General features: G+C 37.2%; 1 protein-coding gene across 3 annotated transcripts in view; it reads right to left on the bottom strand.

The window, feature by feature from the left end:
* Window positions 1-23511, bottom strand: part of RpS19a (Ribosomal protein S19a) — a 51185-nt gene extending 27674 nt beyond the window's left edge. The window contains exons 1-8 of one of the 3 annotated variants that reach the window (XM_073075006.1): window positions 23380-23511; window positions 22429-22499; window positions 21411-21620; window positions 19682-19858; window positions 15137-15437; window positions 13543-13797; window positions 12681-12842; window positions 11148-11399 (exon numbers count right to left, since the gene is read on the bottom strand). In XM_073075006.1, the coding sequence (XP_072931107.1) occupies window positions 11148-11399; window positions 12681-12842; window positions 13543-13797; window positions 15137-15437; window positions 19682-19858; window positions 21411-21620; window positions 22429-22499 (1428 nt within the window). In that variant the 5' untranslated portion in view covers window positions 23380-23511. Of the gene's footprint in view, window positions 1-11147; window positions 11400-12680; window positions 12843-13542; window positions 13798-15136; window positions 15481-19650; window positions 19859-21410; window positions 21621-22428; window positions 22500-23286 lie in introns of those variants that run through there. The other 2 variants (XM_073074990.1, XM_073074998.1) reach the window with 2 other exon arrangements.
* Window positions 23512-23807: the final 296 nt, after the last annotated feature.

Below are 23807 nucleotides of genomic sequence, written 5' to 3'. Positions count from 1 at the left end.
TTTATTTATTAAGTCATATTCACTAACATTACAGGAATTCCTAATTCGTTAGTAAATGTAGTCAAATTTATTAGTATTCATATAATATTATACAATCCTTATATCATTCATTATCATTATTTAAAAGTTGCATTGTTTAACATTTGTCCAATATTGAGTATTAATAAGTGAAATCAAATTATTAGTAAAATTATTATTAGTATGTCACAGTCCAAATAATTTTTAAGGACATTACTACTTATTATGAAGCCAAGTTGAACGGTAGTAAAACTTTCCTGTTGTTCGCCTGCTACTACCACAACATTAATTTCCAGTTGAAGTCTAAATCTTTATTTTTAAGTTATATATTTATTTTTAAGGACATAACTAATTATTATGAAGCCAAGTTGAACGGTAGTAGAACTTTCCTGTTGTTCGCTTACTACTACCCCTACATTAATTTCCAGATGAAGTCTAAAGGGTATCTGGTGGATATTTGGTAAGGTAGGCAGATAGAGCTAAAACGAAGTCCTTAGGAGCAGCAAAACATCTGGGATCGACCTGAGATAAGACTGATGTTAAGATTAGGTCTACCTAAATGTCCATGGGCAGCACTGATCTTAGCATAATGGATCCACAAATGATGCAATGAATTTGAAATATAAGTAGGTAGATAGGTATTTCAAAACATTACTCATAATAGTCATAAACATAATAAATTGAATAGTAGACTCACAGGACCAATATCGATAAATAATAATATTGAAGTTAAGTTAGTCCAACGATATTATCATATGTCAACACAATTATTCATATGAGTCACGAATGTCATGGCACACGATAAACAGACCGTGAACAGACGACTCAACAGACAACGGAACCATATTGATAAGCGAACAAGTACCTTCTATAATTTTTAAGTGCAAACTATATTTCACGAATGTTACATACATGCAAAATACTATATAAGATAAGTTATGTCCAAGAATAGCACCTTGGGAAACGCCCACTGACTAATCTACGAGTGCGTTGAAATGTTATAAAAATCAATGGCCATGTTTCTTTGATATCCAATTAATTAATAATCAAAGTATTATTACAAATTGTAGGTACATGGTTAGATTACGAAATTATCCGCAGCACATTGTCAAATCACGTGGCCGGAACTTTATTTATATCCTACTGCTGGGCACGTGTCTCTACCCGCAGCTGGAGGAGGTCGTACTCTACATTACTTCTCCAATGCGTATTGGTGGAGGTTCAATTCAAGGATGCATTAATAACAACTGCTATCATATCATAATCGGAACCGACTGGCTAAACTTTCCATGAAATTTAGGGTTGACAATAGACAAGCTACAATACCCAATAGACAAGCTACAACTTCTACAGTTTTGTACACGTATACTTATAAATTGGCCTCCCTACTCCCCGAATAAAGAATTCTAAGATAAAACAGAAGTAGGTATTGTACAGGTAAGTAATATAGTACAAAACTAATCCGAAGAAAAATATTACAAAAAACGGGAATTAAGGTTAACGCAGATAAAAATATTATTATTATTAATATGTATATATGCTTAATTATTCCGAAATCACAAACAATATTTTTATCGATAAGTACAATTTATATGTAGATAAGTAAGTACACATGAGCTACAATTAAAAATGTATGAGTTAGACTAAAAAAGAATCAACTTAGTTAATGGACTACCTAATGACTACAAAAATGTATCGAATGTCTTTTTTGTACTGGTTTTTGTAAGTACCATTTAAGGATCGTTCTATTTACATAACATCGTATCGTACATTTAGAAGCACGTTATCTTCGTAACTATTACACCGCATTTATTATCATGTCGCTCATTAGGCCACTCACCTGACTCAAATCTAGTGATTAATAATAAAACATTATATTCCATGTTAATTATCCCAGGCAGTATTATGTGTCTAAAGTTATCAATATGTGGTAAAATAAAATCAAAAACTTTGACAAAGTTATGGCCTTAACTTTTATTTTGAGATCCGTGCCGTATTAATGAAACAATAATGATATATTTGTCGTATATCTAGTAACTACAAAAAGTTATAAGCTCATATACAAATAATTTTTAACCGCCTTCGAAAAAGAGGACGTTCTTTATGTATTTAGCTGTATGTATTTATAACTTTATTAATTGTAGACTTTGAGCTTATCTCCGGAAATTCTATGTTAATTCGTCATTAAAACTTATTTCTATAAGATTGGTACATTTGCAATGAATCTTTAATGCTAATTGACTGGTCATTATGAATCAATATTAGTCAGCCTATTTCAAAGTCCACTTGCAAGTGCATAATTGAATCAATCAATTGAAGATTGTGATAAAAAATGGTTTATTCGCTTCATTCACGATAATATTATCTGATAAACACAATAAAATCAATAGTTATATGGATCTGTAGTTTGGTTGGCCATTTTTAAGAATAATTCATTATAAGACTTAAGTTTTTTATAAGATCTAAGTTTAGTTAAGATACAATACAAGTCCGAAGAATATATATTATAGGAACCTAACTGCAATATTTTAAAGAAGTTCAATATGTACGAGATTTGAGAGGTTCGTCTTCATATTATTGTCGCAAAAAAGTTATGTCACTATACCAATACCCATTACAGTGTAGGTAGGTTGTACCCCACACAAACAGTTTCAAAGTCAAATGGTATCTTTCTATTAAAGGTGATTGACTGGAATCATTGTTGCGCACGACGATCAATCAAAACACGTCACTGTTCACAGTACCTACAGTGTTTACCTACTATAAAGAACATGCACCTACACATGTACAAATATCCGCTACAATCCATTACTGTCCCACTGCTGGGCAAGGGTCTCCTCTCATAGTGATAGAGGCTTACGATATGTTAGGTTAGCTTATCTACTGCGCTGGCCGACTAACTTGATAGCGTTTTTAAAATATCTCAGGCGTGTAGGCTTCCTCAAGACATTTCCTTCACTGTTTTAAGCAAGAGACAGTCTCCAATAGGCACATAACTTTGAAAAATCAAAGATGCATGCTTAGAATTAGAATCTCGAAAGGGGGTTGAGAGGTCGAGATTCTAACCACCAGGCTATCTTAACCCTCGTTATTTACTTTGGAGCCTCGAACCGATCGATTTCGGTAATTAACGGACAGTTATCACGATACCACATTGTTATATGTTATACGCAGCGAAGGTAGATGTAAGCTCATAAGCTGACATAAAGGCTCACAACATAAGTTCTGAGTAATCGTTGGATGTTTTCGAAATCATACACCGATGAGTTCTGCGGCCAGAGATTGTGTTGCCATATTGTATGTTTGGTCGTCAAACATTCTACATCAAAACAGTAATTCTACGCATCTATTTTTTTAATTTTCATCCACCTGATGGATAAGTGGTTACTGTCGGCCTATAGTCAACCTCTGAAAAAGATTATATTCTTACCAGATGTAAGCCACAGATGTGTTGCTACTAGAGATGGGCAAAGAACCCGGTTTAAACCCTGTGCAGGGTTTAAACCCAATAAATACCCGTTTATTTCCTCCCACTGGGTATTTATTTGGGTGTTTATAAAATGAGTTAATAAAATCTACACAAAGCTTTTAAAATAGTTCAAATGTTTATTTAATAGATATACTATAGGTTTTTACTGTATTTCTAATGTTTTAAAATTTTTAAATATTACGTTTTTAGGGGTTCATCTATTTTTATTACCTTTTTAATTATTATTTGTTTGATGAAACAAATAGCGCACAACTAAAACAAATAAATATACCTCTCATATACTATTGCACAGGTGGTGTGGGAATATGGGCATATAATGTAAAATGTAATTCTTACGTTAGCTTTAAGAAAAAAATATAAACATTATTTTATAGAAAATTTTAAGTGCTACAACTTTGGTCCAAGGTACTTTTCGATAAAATTTACTGTTTTGTGTGACGTTTGACCCCGAATAAGTGCCGACACACACATCGATGAGGACTTTTGGAACTTTACTTGTGATGGTAAACCCAAGGTCTCTACGGAAATTTAGCTTTATGTTATTTGATTACTATTTTTATGTCTAAATTGGCCGGACTATAAAAACTCCTCTATCAAAATGTTTCAATGTCATTTTCTGTAAATTAAGTAGAAAAAAGTTAAAAAAAAGTCTTCCCAAAGTTTAATCTATTATTGTTATTATCTTTGTTATTTTTGGTTTAACGACAAAAAGTTATAGAACTAAAATTATAGATAAATCAATTTGAAACCATAATTGTTCTTACTAAATTTCTGTGGGACAAATAGTTTGCCTGGTAGAGCGTAAAAACGCTTTGTGCCCCTTCTTTCAAGATGGCGGCCGAGGGACAACAGTTGGGACTCCACAAATTAGGAATTAACTGTACACTAAGCCCTTTACACTAATCATTGACATCTATAAAATAAATTGGGTCTTCGAAAATTGCAACCCAAATGTAACACATCCGAATGGACTATAACAGCGTAGTTAAATGAAATATGGGCTTTTAGAGTGCATATTTAGTGAATTGTTTACAATATTATTTTAAAAATGATATTACACGAAGAAAATAAAAATATGAATGACAATAGTTTACACCCGCTGTTTGGGTGTTTATTTGGGTTTAAACCCTATTTCACCCAAAATACCCGGTTTAAACCCGTATCCACCCATTGGGTTTAAACCCTCTGCCCATCTCTAGTTGCTACCCCTAAGGACTAAACCTCGGATAAATTTGTCTCCCTTACCATACCCATTAAAGCGGAACATAACAGCGTTTAATATTGCTGTTATTAGGCAGAAATACATGATGCTTTGGCAGTTAAGAATTCGGAAGAAACACAATTGGCTCCACCATCTTCAATAAAATAGTTATTGAAGATGGTGGAGCCAATTTAACCTAAACATAATATTTACTGGTTTAACCTTAGCAAACATTCGCGGCCAAGCGTAAATTGATTATACGAATACAGACCGTGCGATAAGTCGACGATATAGTGACGGTGATCGCTAACGAGATTATTATACTTAACTTATCGTGCAAACGGTCCCCACTAGCTACGTAACGTACATTATACCTCCTCCCTGCTATTATACCGATTGTCGGTCTAATAAGATCAATGTGTCTGCGAGTAGGAGCTCAGTAGCGGATAAACGACACAATGTCACCTTAGAAATCCTCCACTGAATTGAACTGTCGGTATAAAAAGAGGTTTACGGTAGTTATCGTAATTTAGTTATGCGTATTGACTACTAAATAGACTCACAGGAGGATAAGTGAGTTGTTAGTAATCTTCTCAATTGATTTTCTCACCTTGCCAAGATATTCACAGAGAAAAGACTATGGGAACTGCTACTATTACAGTATGATGAATGACGATGACCGAAACAACAACCGCTCATGATGCTATTGAAGCTGAAAAGACGAAGACATAGGTAACAAACCCTCACCATTGAAAACAAGTATGAGAAGAAGAGGAATGATCGAATTACTTATTTTGGGTCACTGGGTGTTCAATCTATACGTATTCTCACCACATATAACATCGTAGAGAAATTTAATGTGGCTTTATATTTTACTAAATGAAAGAACCTATTATTGTACATAGCGCTTAGACTAATTAACTGTGTCAAAAATAGTCAGTCAATAATGCGTACCACACTTAAAAATGTAAAGCGTGATCTAATTTGTAGGTATGTTATTAAGAAACTTAGAGGTCTATGGCAACACCATTGCATTCACCAGATAGTCACATAACATCTACTTGCAAAGCTGCCTATATGTACAAATATGTCATATGGATAACTGGAACCATATAAATATAGCTTAAAAACTAAAAACCACGCTAAAATCGCACAAGGAAAATCGTTAATCCTGATTCCTGACGCTCATGATGAGGTAAATGGGATGAAATTATTAACATCGTGTATTGGCATCGGTTCTTAATAATTGTTCAAAATTTTAAATTAATCGGACCGTTCAAAGTGTGTAAAAATCGAGTTCAAAGATTCCTTTACATACATACATACAGGTCAAGGTAATATAAAAATCGTGGTAATAATAAAAAGCCTACGATTATTTTTGTTGTACTCAAGTATATCTGTTTTGATGAAACATACAAATGATTTCATAACCATACCGGCATATAAAGTATATAACCTATGTGATCAACATGTGCCATCTCGTATTTATGTTATTGAAACTTTCCATGTACGTAATTCTATTATTAGCCGGAGTATACAAAATAAAGGCAATCAGTTAATTACGCATTCCATACGTTCATACATGGCACGTACCTATCTGGTAATTAGTGCTGCGTTGGTTTCACTTCACAGATAAATGGATTAGTAATTTAATAAGCAAACACGAGGTCAAAGGTACGTAAAATAAAAATAGTATAAACAATTGGTCAGGGAGACATACTTTTCCGAGGCCATCCAGCTCAATTCTCAGAGGTCAGCGGCGCATCTATAGCCGACCTCAGGTAGGAATCTAATCCAATCTGGGGTTGATAACAGATGTCGATAGGCGGCAGTAGCCCCTTACCATCAGGGGGACAGCATTGCTCGCCCAAAAAGTCTACAATTGCCTAACTAAGCTTAAATAACAATAACGTTTTCTAAGCTTAGGTACATCTCCTTAAAAGTTCCCTAAAGCAAAGACTTGGTACAAAAAATCTAAGTTTAGTTTGCCTGGTCGGGATTCAAACCCGGATTCACTGTGCGTCAGACCATCAGGATTAATATCAAAAACATCACTTCGTTTTTTTGCTTTACCTACTGGTTGAAAAACTGGCTCTAAGGCTGTCCATAACATAGTCTACATATTTTAGGTATCTAATGCCAAATGTCACGGGTCTCATTATGTTTATTTTATAACATTGAAGTAACATGCACGCTACCTGATGGTAATTGCCTATGGACAACTGTAATCAACCCCAGATAAGACTGGATTCCTATCCGACGGTGGCCACGGTTGGCCTATGCCTGAAGATTAAGCTGAAACTTCTCGGATAAGTATGTGTCAAATCCACATCATTCAATGCGGAAAACAGCAGCGCTTAACATTGCCATTATTAGGCAGAAATAGGTGTAGCGATGGTGCCGCAGTCGCACCAAAGGTTCGATCACAAGGGTCGTGAACCGGAAAAATCCGGTTTGAATTATATCCCGATTGCATATAATTTTAATGATTCACCCAACTACTGGAACTCGAATCATTAGTCACAGGAAATGGAACAATATTTTAAACGAGTCTCTTCTAACTGACCTCGTACAATATACCAACAAGAACATACGGGATAATCAGATTATTGCGCCAGAAAACCAATTCGTGTTATGTATATGCAACAATGTAAAATAATATGATGACGATTGACGACTAACGCACATTATTCAATCAATGTTTCTAGTGTCTTGATTAATAAAATCGCAATTTGACTATTTCTAGTACTAGATATTGTAAAGGTCCAGAAATAGTCTGTTTGTTGGCAGAAATATGTACTTCGCCTATGTTAGGGGGGAGTATGGATCCCCTAATTAAACCCCCTTCCTCATATATGCCCAGTCTTCTAATATTCCTCGTCATACATGAGTACCTTTCCTTACACTAACTGTGATGACAATCTTATTATATTTTACAAATTACATAAAGCTTGACCTTTACTCCTTCTATTTCTCACGAAATGTGACCTTTTTTGGCCTGACTAATTATAAGATGACCTCTAGGATTTTACACGATACACATCAATCGCAGGCCAAATAGAAGCGACGTGAGGCGCTGACGCAACATAACAGAAATAAGGTAAAATAAAAGATAAAATATGACTGCTTGAACTAACCACCTAATTAAACTACTACTGTAAGTACATAATGGGTTTATTCAACTCGCAACATGCATTTTTAATTCTATGTACCATATGTGATCAGATGAAGAAAATTCTCGCCTAAAGAAAAGTATCTTATCTTCAAGTGTTTACAAAGCATGCTGATAAACAAACAAATAACTTTATAACCTGCCAAAGTGCCCGTTTTATATTTATTCTATCATTACCTATTACTGCGATAACCTTATCAAATTGCTTGAATGCGTTCATTGTTTACGTTCCGTTTTCAATACGAGGCTTATTATATCAAATTACAAGACAAACACGCCTTATCTTCAATATTTATATTATTTAAATACTCATAGCGCTTTCATATAACTATTCGTAGTAAAAAAAGTAAGTACCTAAGAACAAATAATGCACTATTAAAGTTAACCATAACAATTTATTTCAGAAGCAACGTAACGGGAAGTAACAATAACTTCGTAGAAATATACGGGCGCTTGTTATGTATGGAATAATTTGAATTTCCGATAGCTTTAAATCAAGTCTGTTGTTTACATCCAAAGCTTTTATAGTATGCTTCAATAGAGAATAAACACTATTTATTCCTATCGTGAAAGAATGGCGTAATGTATTTTAAATTTCATATTAGCTTAAACATTTTAAAAACAAACTTAGTACGCGAACTCTTTAAAGTGTCCTAAGCATAGATATAAATATGTAACGGACTACATTATGTAGTATGAATAAATGCAAGTCAGCATGATGGCATAAGTTTCACAATATATTTCTAGGACAAAAATGAAAACTAGCAAGCAATTATTATAAATTAATAATTTATTGTTTTATCGGTGGAGGAAAACATCAAGCGAAAATCCCAGGCGTGTGCCTGGGACTTTTATAAAAAAAAGAACATCGCAACTGTGTGTGAAGTCTACTAATTCGCACTTGATCAGCGCAGTGGACTTTAGCCTAAACCCCACCGGAACCCAGGAAACCCAGCAGAGGGACAGCAATGGGACCACATTTATAGATCTGAAGTTATGCAGTATTAGCAATCCTCGAGTCATCCGGCCGAACATAATATATTTCAACAAATAAATATGAACGTACTCGTAATTGACCCGTCAGTGGTCTAGTACCTTCCATTGGCTGGCTATTATGCAGTTATTACCCAATCGGGAGCTCGACGGGGATCAGTGGCACTGCAGCGGAGGAAGTGTTTACTAGCGGTAAGTGAATAATGCGCGGTGGGATAAAATTGTGCCCCGGTCGACTTCGTCTAGTGCAGGGGTAGCCAACACATCGACCACGGCAATAAGTCAGTCTACCACTGCAAGGCAATAAAAATTCGACGACGTTTTTGTCGTCGACTCTTGACAAAGACACATATTTTGGAAAAGAATTTAATCTTGACAACACTTTTTTTCGCCTACCTATATCCCAGGGGGCAGTGAAATAAATACCGGCAGATGGCCCAGTCTAAATAAGAGATCTCGGGTACAAAAACAGTTGGCTACCCCTGGTTTAGTGTCCCCGTTAGTACTCCGAACCGGTGGTGACCTTCCTTCGTGTTACATGTACATATAATATTACAGGATTCCAACGGGATGAAAGTGTTCAATTCAATTATTTATTATCAGTATTTTTTTACTATCTTGGGAAATTTTTAATACGGTTATTGACTTCAAAATCTTGGTCCGATAAAAAAATCTCGACTTAATGGTATTTTAATCAATTCCTATACACCTATATCTTTTCAAGATAAATATGTAATTTTAATTTCATATCTTCGCTAAGTTTGCGAAAAAAAATTGAATTGGTTGAATAAAACATTTTATTCATGTATTAAAATTAGGGAGACTCGGAGAAAGTCGCATATTTATTAAATTCATTTAAAATATTCATGTGTAATATAAATAGTATATTTTATACATACACATTTATTTTCAAAATATTTTTTTATCTTGTGTAATATTCTCAGCATAGTAATTTATAAAGGTCATAGATACCACCTTAATGAAGAGGAGATTGTTAAGGTCATACGAAAAACTATGCAATGCATATGCATTGAAGGTCACTTTATAATGGACCTGGTCGTATTATTATATACATATAAAGTGCCTTAAAAGGATTTTTTGCGCATTTTAATACCATTTTTTTTAATATTCCAATTAAATGAAGTGAACCAGATGGTGACGCAGAGGGTCCCGGGTTCGATCCCCGGCCAGACAGATTTCTAAATGATGAATTTAGACTTCTGTTTCTGGGTCTGGGTGTTTGTGTATTTGTCTGTGTGTGTCCATAGCACCCACGATACAGGGAATCCTAGTGTGGGGCTGTGAGTGTAGAAAGCGTTTTTTTAAAAATGATAAAAAAGAAAAAAAAAAAAGAAAAAAAAAAGAACCATTCAAGAAAATTAAAGAATTAACACGAGTAGCAACAACCTTTCTTTTTCCTTTAACGATAAGCAGTTTTGTTTCGTTATTAAATAAACTAGTTTCTGAAGGACGATCGTAACGAAACAGTTACTCACTGTTTGAAACAAGACGATGCAAAAAATAATATAGACATACAAAAAATGTAAATCACGGCATAATAACAATGAAAGTTTGAGAGCAGATATTACGTATATTTCGATACAAATAATTTATGTTTTTTTTATACTAGCAATCAAACTGTTAAGTACAACCGTTCAATAGAATAGTCAATACAATAGTGCATACAAATAACTATACTTTTCACCTAAGAAATGGACCTTAAGGCTTGCCAATTCGATACAATTCTAACATTCAGCATAATGAAAATAATTATTTACCATTTAAATAATGTGTTAAAGGAAACGTATGCGACCTTTGAGTACACTTAAAAGATAACTCGTTTAAGGTCACCCAAACATTTTTAATTTTGCACAACTTTTCAAGTTTGCACAATCGTACTGTTAAAACAAACAGGTGGCTAGCAAGAAGGTTTTTTATATGTCATAGTGGTATTTGCTAAGCTAGACCCGCTTAGACTATTTTTAAAAGTATAGGACCAATTTAAATTTGAATATCGATCTGGTACTATGTCATATTTTAAAAGGGCATTTTTTGTCTCATTCCGTTTTATAACAGCAACCTGCTGTGTTTAAGTTAATTAGTTTAAAAATACACACAATATATATTTTTACATAATATAGGAGGAGCAGACGAGCATGCAGTCCACCTAATGGTTCCTTCAAACCAGAAGACATCAGCGCTTAACACTACTGCCGCCGAAGTCGAACAACAGATAGTTCTACCACCTTCAGCCAAAATTAAACAATACTCACATTGTCTTTAGTTTCCTTGGTGGCGAACATAAAATCACCCTTAATCTGGAAGTCCTTAGCATCAGCTAGAAGTATTTCAGCACGGGCCATATTTGCCGGGTCGTTGACACTAAGCACCGCAGTACTTCCATCAGGCTTCCATCGCTCCACGTAGAACACCTTGTCCAGATCCGGCCCGGTCGACCAGAAGAATGTCTTCACGTAACTCTGGATCAGTTTGAAGGTCTTACCACCGTCCAGAGTCATGTATAGCTGTGGATAAGATTATTAATAAATATGTATACTTTTCACATAAAAATTATTACCTATATAATACCTACTTGTTTCCCTTTCCTTCCATTATCAGAATTCTTAGAAAATATATTGGAAATATAAACAGACTTTATTAAATATTATGACACGCTTTGTATCGATATTAATTCTAACATTTCATTTTATACATCTTTAAATTACGAGTAAATGATAGAACGCCATAAACCGACGTATTCCGTTTTTATGCGTTCTTGTCCATTTTTAGCAACGCCTTGTAGCCCAAGAATTGTGTAAATAAATATTACGACCATACAATATAATAGCTTTGGAAGGTGGTAAACTATGTAGCTCGACAGCCACTCCATCGCTACACAATTTACGAGATTTACAATCACCTCAAGTAGGATTCTTTTCCTATTTCTTATGAGTGACAAACAATGAACGGCAGTGATTATTCAATGTAACAGAAACCATATTATGTAGAGACCTATAAGCCGTAAGTACCAAATACTTAAGGTTACCACTTGACACATGATACCGGAACCTACATTTAGTCACGTTAGACCGTGTAATAAAGACTGACTGGTACCTAAATTACCACTTGTAGCTCGAGTTTCGGTACCCACAATCGTAAGTTATGATTGTAACCAGACGCAAAGGTCATTTTTATCTAAACAAGCTTTGTATAAGATTATTTAATTTGAAGCGATTATACATTGTTCATGTTAGTCATTTTGAAATAACAAAACCTATATCGGTACCTTAATTCGCAAATCAGTCAACTCCCCTTTTTTTTAATTTGTTTTTTTTTTTCATTTTGATTTCGTTCAAAGCCATTTATTATCAAAATAAATAAATAAAAAATGTAAAAAAGTTAACTTGGCCGATTTGCGAATTAAGGTATCGATATGCTACAAGGTTTCATAGTCTTAAATCGGTGCGAGTTCTGTCTGTAACTAATCATCAAAATTAATAATTTCATATAAACGAGATAATTATCTTTATTTTACACGTAAAACGTCGAGGGTTCGATAAAAAAATACACGCGTAACCCAGCTTGACCTTAAATAAAATATTAAACTAATATGAATTTGGCAAATGTTTATCTAATGTTTTGCCTACTAAAGACGGGACATTTTACAAATACTGCATACTAAAAATTGAGTAATTTCGACTACTGGTAAAAAAAAAATACTTAGATTGATTATAATAACAAGTGTTTGAGGAGACTCATGCCATTGGGGCAAAAGAATTGGTTAATATATAATTGACGATACTTACATTCCTCTGTGGTCCACCCTTGTCCAAAACGACGAATTTATTCGGAAACTCCTCGTCGAAAGCCAACTCGCTCGGAGAGAAGTTGAGGTGCGTCTTGTAAATCGTGCGGCCATGGTCATTGGTGTAGAATAGCTTCTTGTTTATAGAATCCACGAAGACACACTAGAAATACGGTAGAATTGACGATGGTGCAAACATTTACGGGTTTACATGATGTTATGTAAACTTCTCTATAATATTCTTAAGGCTATGTAAAGTCCTCTAACCCGTACTTGGCTTGTATCAACCCCTCTTAAAGGAGACCAGCAAAGGGATAGTACGGATTCGTCACTGGCGATTTTTTTTTATTACGTTCGTTTAGTGACTAACACCGATTTTATTAATAAAAGAATACGTATGAAAAATAATATACCTAATAACAATGCCGTGTTATTGTCATAAAACACCTGCAAGTCATTGAACCTTACGTTGACATCGATAAATTAGTCACAGAACACAATACTGAATGTCAAATATCTCTTTATCTTGATCTAGGTCAGAAAAAAATAATACTATACCTAAAAGAGAATATCTAATATGTAACAATTTTCCTATGCAGCAAAAATTTTGATGATTGCGTTTTTGTAGGAAATATCCAACAGCGGGACATAAACAACAAAGCAATAGAGGGAAAAAAAACAGAGGAAGTATATTTTTGTCCATCGCGTCGCAGAAAAATGCACGGAAAAGTTTGAACGCTAAAGAATTCGATATACCCATCGTATCATACTAAGCGCCTCTTGCAATAGTATACAATACGAATATTCGCAGAGCTAACGATGTGATGCTGCTAGCACTCACGTTAAATACGCCGTTTACTTACATATTGTGGGTACTTGGGGTGGTTGAAGAATTTATCCAACTGCGCATATCCACTTTCGGGTGTTTTGCCAAGCTTGAAACTCTCTGTCTTGTTCGTGAAATTTTTCCCATAGTCGTATGATATGAAGAGCGCTGATGATGAGTTCACGCCCTTGTTCCTAGGACTAGAATCCCTCGCTAAGCAGATGATGACGTTCGAACCCTCGCCAACCCAGTGCACCATGAGCTGTTGGTGGCTGTCGTTTAAGTGGGTTGTCTGTTGACAAAATATGACGCGTTAATGTTATTGATTGATTTTGTAGATATAACTAGGATACCAACATTGCAATACTACAGTAAATCATAGTATTTTAAAAATAATTAAAATCCAAATTTATTTTTAAGGTAGTCCATAACATTTGTCTTCAATAAAACACTGTTAAGGCAACAAATCAAATACAAAGCTGCTATAATTATGCTTGAGTAGTGTTACAATACATTATTTTTTACTTTTCTTGCATTTTTTAATAAATATGGATAGAAGGAGGACTATAGCAAAGGTGGTGTACACCTCAAGGGTGTAACAGCCCCAACAGTAATAATGTAAATCTTAAGAAATGTGTGTCCTATAAATTGTGTATGCCATAACACAGATGTGCTGCTACCCATAAGGACTGTGCTGTGACCAACACAAGTGCCACTGAGAACTTAGTTGGAATGCGTCAAATAAGTGAACTCCCTAACACATAATCCTAAAGGGGAATATAACAGCACTTAATGTTGCAGTGATTGGACAGAAATAGATGTGGTAGAGGTGCCGCAGAGTCAACCCGGCTCAGGTAGAACACTTGCTCTTTATCGCTGTTATCAGTTTTTTTAAACAGTTATTGAAAAAATTATATAGATTATTTACTTATTATTATGTGTTGCTTGGCAGTTTCAACTATTATTAATTATACTTAAAATCAGTGTCTTAAAAAAATCATAATGATATATGACATAGCCTTATTCCATAAATTTTACATTTTTAATTTATAAGAGATTGTAAGTTGTCTAATTATTAGATAATAAATATTTATTAGCTTGTAGATAAGAATGTCACAATTGAATGTCTTGTCTATACATTTTATGATAAAATTTTCACATGGTAAGGTATAAGTTTTTAAAATCTATATTTATACATCAAGATCGATTTAAAATTACTTGTTACCATTGATGTGTGTGTATTTGGAAAACAAAATTTCCCTACAATTATCGTAAGCTTAAACAGAATAATAATAAAGAAAAAACATTGACTACATTTCGTGTACTTTGTTTATTTTTATTTATAGCAAGTCATTAGTAATTTGCATTCTTGCGAGTCATTTTGTCCAAATATAAATAGTCACAGGGAAAATGCCCTTCATTAAGAAAACGAGGTCTTGTCAGGCTGAATATAAGACGTCATAACATGATAAAAATAGTGGAAAGAGTGCGAAGGTAGCGGTAAACATCGCGCAGTAGCGGTTAACTTAAATAAAAATAAAATACATCATTATCGCATCATACGGGCGACCGGAGATAGGCATCAAAACAACAAAGAAAAATGAGTGTTAATAAAAAAAAATATTACTTACCCATGCACTGATATTTTTTTGCAACGCAGGCGTAGGCAAAATAGGCGCATCTCGCTTTTGCCTTTCTAAATTTAAACCCCCATTTTCTGACTTAGTGTTTATTGTTATGACTTTCGGCGTATTATCCGGCTCATCTGCCACGTATAAAGTGTTTCCTGGATTACCATAACTCCGCAAACCGAAAACACAAGATATTATGTACACTAACGCAATGAAACCGATTCGATGTGCTGATGCCGCAAACATTTTGTCATTACTGCGATTTAAAATCCATCCGATCACAAACGCGAATTGTACAAAACTGGTTCAACTGAAAAACAACACAATGACTATGTGATTGGCATGACATGACAATCGATCGAAGTGACAATTTTACATCTTACCACAGACTATTAATAATTTTAATGGGGTGTACTTGAATATCGATTATTCGACTAAGTATCGATATTATTATCATTACAAATGTTTTCAATTTATTCTTTTGTGATTACATAAAAAAATGTTGACTTTTTTTTTCATTATCCAACCCAGCTGAACATTAAGGTTGTCACAAAACCCGGTAAAGCTATAAATGCTACTAGGGCCAGAGCAACTAAACAATTTGAAAAAAATGTTACGAAACTGGTCAGTACGGAAGAGTAGCAGTCAATGCAGTCAGCCAGTCAAGCAAGACGGGACTTCATACCCACCGGTCTCTCATATGCCGCGTCTGCGTTTGCAATATGGGGGTGGGTAGGGATTATTCGGGTCTCGAGGGTACCCTCTTTGCCCGGGCAAATTCTCAAGGGGGTGAATACCCCCCGGATTTTTTAATATTCTTTCATAATAATATAATATTATTAATAATATCATAATATAATGAGACAACATTAAAATTATACCAACCCCGCTGTTTAGCGGGGGGTACGGGACTCGGTCAAATTACCAAGCTGGCAGTCCCCCTCCTGATGGTCGGAGGGAGGAACCAACCCTGGGAGCTCCCGCGGAAGCGGCCGCCCCTCAGGTGGTCGATCGTGAAGGGGCGTGAACCCCTTTAGGTGGGAGTGTGGTCCGGCCTCAGCTCGCTCGTACATCGAGCGAGCGAGGCGGACCACAAACTCCTCCACAGACTGCATTTTAAGATACGTATAAAGTTTCGTACGTACGTTTAAGTTTCGTTCGTACCGGTAACCTGGATGTAAGCACCGGTCGGAGCATCGCTCGGGCCACTCGGGCCTGGTGGATCGAGTGCTCCACCTGCGGGGTCATACGCAACGAGCGATCGATGCTACATCCTAGGTATTTAACATGGGTCTGCCAAGCTACCTCCGTTCCCCGGAGACGTAGCGGCGACGGCATAATACGCTTGCGGCTGAATAGTATTGCGACTGTCTTACCGACATTGACAGCCATGCGCCACTTATCCAGCCACATAGGTAATAGGTCGAGCAGGCGCTGCATCCTGGCGGCAGCTAGTTCAGCTCGGCGGGATGACGCGAAGTACGCACTGTCGTCTGCGAACAACGCGAGCATAACGTCCCGTTCCCACTCCTCCAGGTGACCGCGAAGGGTGGGAACGTCGTTGGTGTATAGCGAGTAGAGCCACGGCGAGAGGCAGCTTCCCTGCGGCACCCCCGCACATATGGGCCTAGGGTCTGAGGCGACATCCTCGACCGAAATATAGAACTGCCGCTCACTTAAAAACGATGCTATCAACCGTGTCAGATGGACCGTGGAGCAGGTGTATCCATCATTTTGCACACGAGCCCACTGTGCCATACACGGTCGAACGCCTTCTCTATATCAAGAAAGACGCCGACGGTGTGACGGCCGTAATTAAGCTCGGATGCCAAATGATGGATAACCCGCGTGAGCTGTAGCGTTGTAGAGTGGCCAGCGCGGAATCCGAACTGCTTGTCCCTTATATTAAGGAACGGGCGCAGTCGTTTCAACGTCAGCCTCTCAAACAGCTTGGCTGTGGTTGACAGCAGGGTTATGGGGCGGTAGCTACCCGGGAGACGGCGGTCTTTCCCCGGTTTCGGGAGGACGATTACCTTCCCTAGTTTCCAGATGGTCGGGAAATGGCTGGTGCGAAGGATGCCGTTGTAGACCCGGGTCAGAGCGACCAGGGCCCCTCGGGACAGCATACCAAGCGCCACGTTAGGGATCCCATCGTGGCCTGGAGCCTTACGCCTGGATAGACGTGAGGCCGCCTTCCTTACCTCTGTGGGAGAGATAAACTCAATCCCTTTGAGTGCCGGAGTCGGACCCCTAAGGAAATCCCGTACTCTACCCTCTACCTGCTCATGGTGCGTGGAGACGTACGGTGCGGGTGGGTGCGGTGAGAATTGCACTTGCATGTACTCCGCAAGCACCTCCGCGCGGTCCTTTGCTGCGTGGACCCGCCGCCCCTCGCCATCTAGTAGGGGGGTGACGGGGACCTTAGCTCGAGTCAGCTGTCTGTTCAAATGGTGAAGTGACGTCTGCGTCTCGCTCGCCTGGTCGATCCTCATCTCCCAGGCGGCACCTCGCAGCTCCGCCATCTCAACAGACAGCCGCTCGGCCAACGCATTGAGGTCACGCTTGACCCGGGGGCATCGGGTGCGCGCCCAGAGCTCACGCAGTCTACGCTTTTTAGCGAGGGCCTCGCTCAGACGAGCTGGGAGAGGTGTTGAGTAGCGACCCGCCTCCACAGGGATCTGGGTGGTCGAGGCCGCCAGGGCATTCTGTATAGAGGTTTGTAATACCTCGGTGGCGGCCTCAATTCCCTCGGGTGAGGAGAGAGGGCCGCTGAATTTAATAAGTGGTAAAAGGTTCTTAAATTTCTCCCAGTCCGTCTTACTACGGGCTCTGGGGGGCTCTACACACGCCGCCCCTACACCAAGGGTGACCAAGATGGGCAGGTGTTGTGTGTCTAGGTCATACAACACCTCCACGTGGACTGGACATGGGAGGTTCTTGTGAAATACTATGTCCAGGACATCGGGACGGTGGGACTCAACTGAGGGGATATGGGTGGGAGCCTCGGGCCCCTGTACCTTATACCCTTTGGCCTCGGCGTCTAAGTACAGCTTCCGACCCGCGGGGCTGATGACTCTAGAACCCCACGCCAGATGTTTTGCGTTGAGGTCACCAGCCACCAAGGTCGGAGCACCACCTTCCAAGATGTTATGGATGTCCTGCGGGTCAAATTGGGGACCTGGCGGGCGATATGCCGCGTAGAGACGCAGCTCTCCTTTCGGCACTTTAAGTGCGACCCCTATAGAGCGCGTAAACTTAAAGGGCGGTAGTGAAAACTCCTCGTGTATTACGTCGTGACGGACCGCCACCGCGGTGCCCCTGTAGGGGAGCCCCTCTAGTGTGGTCTCGTCTCGCCGATACACGTGGTAGTTGGGCAACTTCAGGTCGAGGCCTGGCCGCAGCTTGGTCTCGCCCAGGAGCACGACATGTATGTCCTGCTCATGTGCGAGACGTCGCAGCGCGCTCAGGTGGGATTTAATCCCCCCTGGATTCCAGTACAGCACCCTGAGAGACGCCGCACTGGAGTCCAAGGAGGTCGGACACGATCCTACGCACGGCCGTAACAAGGTCCGGGTGCTGGGCCACTGCCTCACAGATTGCCTGTGCGGCTGTGATGAACACATCTGCGGGCGTGTTCAGCCCGAGGGCCCGAAAGGGCCGCGCAGCGGGGATAGGAGTCTGGGAGTGGCGGGGGCGGGGGGTGGGGGGTTCTGTTACCTCGACCCTTGGCCGCCTCTGCGGTCCCTGTCGGCTAGTGCCCTCCACAACGACAGCCTGGGCTGGGGGATGGGCACGGACGGGGCGTGGTGCGGGCTGACGCGTCAGCCAGTCATGCACATATATTAAGGAGTTCGTATATAATAGACTAGAAAGTTTCGATTAATCGCTCTAAGATCGATTAATCTAAGAATTGATCTTTCGGGCCAAAAATAATCGATTTTAATCGATCTCCAGTAATGGATAGATTTAGTGAATCGATCCTTCATCCTAGAAAATCGAAAGTCGATTCTTTTTGCTCTTTTTTTGTGAATCGATTTATCACACTTCGACTCGAATCGATTCAATAATCGATATTTTTCGGAAGGAATCTCCATCCGTACAAAAAATTCCAAGCTTAGCAACTTTGTGCAACTTTTTTACATATAAAATAGCAGCAATAAAATAAATCAACGATGGACTTCATTGTTATTTAGTTTTCACTATTTTCATGACCGGTTTTTCAGACTCCGATTTCAAAATCGTTTTTTTAAAAAAGCGCATTCCTAGGCATAACAGATAATTTAATTTGTATTTTATATTCTACACTACACTGTACATACTTTACACTATGCATTAAATTAAATTACAAGGCAGAAACAAAAGAATATAAATTTTACGATAGGTACAGGAAAAAATATTGTAATTATTGTAGACTTGTTTCAGTTAATTATCTTTTAAGCAGTCAGGATTTTCGTATTTATAATAATTTGTTTCATTATAACCGTCATTATTTAAAAAAAAACAATACGTTACTGTTATATTTTTTTATTATTAACACATAATTACAGGACAATCACCATCTGCTTGGCTTGTTGCTTAGCCTTAAGGCGCACTTGCGCGGCAATTCTGTCCAGATCACGTCTGCCTTGCATGGTTAGGATGCGGCCACCGTCCTGGACCTTCTCAACCAATTTGAGGGCCTCCAGAGCCTGGAGAGCTTTGCGGGCGATGCTGCCTGATGATCTAGTGACAATAGATTAAAATTTAATTAACATAATGTTACACGGTGGTGAAAAATAGTAGGTATTATACAATGTGGTTACTACAACTATATGTTTATTTCAGTTTATATGCAAGTCTGCATTAAATGCAGAATTATGAATTATGTAGATATTAAATATTTTCGTCCAAATAAACAAATGTAAGGAAGCCTCTAGAACAATTTGGTAATCAGTATTAGGGGCTCAGTGTGTTAAAATTCAGTATAAAACTATTAATTGCAGCTATACTACCATAAATAGTTGAATAGAAAAACTCAGATTGCAGTATTATAGTATAGAAAATTATAAATTTATAACACTAGATAGATCATAATTAAACGTAGACAATTTTATAAGATGTTGATATGTATTTCAAATGAAGACATTGCAATCTAAGCAGATTGGGAGTGAGATAGTACTGTTTCAGTGAAATTACATTCAGTTTTATTACAGATTGGGACAATGTATGTATGTTATAGTCAAAGTCCGATACACAGTCTCTTCGCGGAAGGACTGGTTTATCCTAGGTTTGGCCAAAGCCATCAGGCAATCCCCGAAATACATTTCAATTTCGCCCTTTGCCTGAAGTATTTTTAGTCAAACCCAGGAGCTCCTAACTTTTCAGTCAAACGTCGAAAGTAAATTATTCTGTTTCGGTTTTGGCCTAGTCAATCCTAGAAGCGACTGCAAAACTCGGTCAAACGTTGATCTGAACATGTTTAAACAGGTTCATAATGTCTCTCGTGGTGTTCCGACCGATTGTTTTGTCATTTCATGTTCGTTCATTGAGCGTGCGGGCGTGTAATTGTGTAAAATTGAAGATGAGTGAGGTTAGGTTAGGTTAGGTTAGGTTTTTTTAAATTATTAAAACAATAAACATCAAAATTTTAAAAATGTTATTTTTTTATACCTAATCTTACAAACTAACCTCCGTATATTCCAAAGCATTTATTTATTTATTTTATACTTTATTGCACATCGTACAAAAGGTGGGCCTAATGCCACACGGCATTCTCTCAAAGCATCTCAAATATAAAAGTGAAAATCACGTAAGCTGACCAATCAGGTGTCAGAACTGGCAGAGTTAAGCGGTTCTTAAGACTTGAAAGCTGCTTAAATGATAAAATGCTTCCAAATATACGAAGATAAGACACTTCATACCTATATCGGAGTTTGACTCGTCAAACCCCGATTTAATAAAATTGTGTTTTGACGTTTGCCTGACCAAATTAGTCTCTCCCAGGTTTGACGAAAATTGTTTAGTCAAAGGCCGAAAATTTACATTTGTTTGGGCTTTGACTAAGTCATTCAGTCTGACCTGAGGATTGACCAGTCCAACCTAGGAGCGCCGGAGCTTCGGAGTTTGCCTATAACATATGTATACTACTAAACAACAAGACGATCATCCTCACTACTGGATGAATACTCATGCATATCACTATGTCACTTCAATTCGGTAAATGTGAAATTTTCTTGAAATATAATATGCACAAACTGCCATTTCAATTCAATTTGCTAATAAGCACAATATTCACCTGCAGAAGTGTGAAGGTGTGACACCATTGCGTTTGCGACCACCGAAAATCTTGGTGACAGTCTTGACTCCAACTGGGGAGCGGATGTAGATATGTCTGAGGACAGCGGCACATCGCACATAGAACCAGTCAGGGTCATAGGGAGCCAGCTCCTTGAAACGGCCAGTCTTTACCAGGTCCATATGTTCGGGAACCTTGACTTTGCCGATCCTGGAATAGGAGTAATAAAAATATAATTTCAAGTAAACATAAGACCTAAATTTGTATATCTACGTATATTTTACTAATGCTGTCTCGAGTGTTGCCTATATGACAATTGATTTTTTACATATGTCAATCTTCTGGCAATTTATAAAGTTTCAATATGTAAATTGATCTACCAGTACTTCCCTAAGCTTTAGAGTCTAAGAAACAATAAATTACATATAACATTTATTCAAAAAACTTAACTTCTATATGGTATTTCTTCTCTGCATTAATAGTAGAGAAAACTCTTTGTGGTGTTGGTTGTGGTCTCAGAAAGACATCATCCCATGCCTATTTCTGCCTAACTGCCGCTTTTGTGTTCTGATTTGAACTTTATATGAGGCATTATAACTTAGTTGTCACTTACAACATACCAACATCAATTACTCAGGACTCTTATCTGGGATTGATTATTAATGTCCATGGGCAGCAATAACCACTTACAATCATACATGTATGCCATGGTATACTTGTTTGCCACTCCTACATTATAATATAAAAATAACATGATTATACCAACAATAAATCAAATAAGAGAAGCCCTAGAACTATAACCATTCAGGAAATCTTTACAAATTATAAATATTGTTTCAATTTCCCATATTGAAATGATCATTAAAAATATTTTTAAAAAATCTATACATTATAATTATTGCAAACTGCTAGTCCGCTCTGAAGTTGTTCCGAGCAGGTGAGCAGGTCATATTTTGCTATGGCGACGTGATTCATTTCTATATTCAGAGCGGACTAGCAGTTTTATGTGTTTACTTACTTCTTCAAGTGAGCAGCGACGGTCTTGACGACCTTGTCTTGTTCAACATCTTTAAGCGTGACGGAACGCATCTGAAAAGTAGAAATGGAATTATAGCATTTATGTACTAAAATATTTTCACAAAGACATTTTCTTAAAATTCTCTTTTCATATAACAGAAAAAACAGAAAAAATATAAACAATTTTTTATAATACAATACGAAATCAGACTTAATTTTATTTTGACATGAAACTTTATTTACTCCATGCGAAATTAATTTAGGACAACATCTTGTGATATATGCAACACATTTTTAACACTGTAAGCTTAAATGTACCAACATATCACAGCATGTCATACTAGAACTTGAAGTATTTGAAAAAATCTTAGTACACTTAATATAAAAACGAGGTAGACGTTGTAATAACATGCAAATGCATGCAACTTGGATTAGAAAAAATATTTAAAGCACCTAAAGAAATAATTTTGTAGTCAGCTCAAACACCCGTGTAAAATATCTAACATGCAAAAATAAACTTCTTTCACGATTAATAAGCAGTAAGAAGGATGGACAGAACCATATTTAAAAATTTCTCAGATTTACTAGAAAATAAGAAGAATTCAAAAAGTTAGGTTATGTCAAAGAGTGCAATGTTTGTGAACATAAAACAAACCAATAATATTCGGATTTTTAATTAATATTTGGACCCAGTTTCGTTTATTTAAAATTATAAACGATTAAAGTAAGAAATACATTAAAGAATTATCAATAAAGGCATCATGACAGTTTGACTGGGTTACAACTAGCCATGCCTAGTACAATTTGCTTTCTAGTCACGTTTGAGACCACAAAATATTGCACATACAGTAAATGTTACCTTGGAAAAGAAAATATCACTAATATTACACTTTTAACAACAATAAAGTCACATAAATCGCCAAAAAACCATGCGGTTCACTACGAAACCCACCTTGCCTTGTGTTGGCAACCGGAAGAAAGAAAGAGATAGAAGATCAAACAGTTTTTCGTTTCTTCAATTTATTGATTACGCAAAGTTATTTGAATTACACAGCCACTTAGTAAATAATATAGTTTTGTAAAGATTAAATAGATAATGTATGGAGCAATGAATAAAGGACTTAAAATAAGCTATCTACTTGACATTATTTTTAAAATATGTATGTAGCACCGTGTTAAAAATTAAAGTTATTTTTGTTCAAAATCTCCAAAAAATATTTATTTGCCTTTAAGCCTGTTATAATATCATTATATTTTTAGTTGACTGCAAAGCTAATAAGTGATTAATTGAGCCAAAATAGCATTAAAGGTAATCTTGTATAAAAAATGTTATTATTGGGAAAATATTAGCTGACTGTAGTACAAGGATGGTACTTAGTG

The sequence above is a fragment of the Epargyreus clarus genome, unplaced genomic scaffold (genome assembly GCF_041222505.1).
Source record: "Epargyreus clarus isolate Ecla_fem2 unplaced genomic scaffold, WU_Ecla_fem_2.2 ptg000001l, whole genome shotgun sequence".
Classification (NCBI taxonomy): Eukaryota; Metazoa; Arthropoda; class Insecta; order Lepidoptera; family Hesperiidae; genus Epargyreus; species Epargyreus clarus.
The sequence above is the reverse complement of the archived record's forward strand: the minus strand, read 5'-3'. Positions and strand labels throughout refer to the sequence as shown.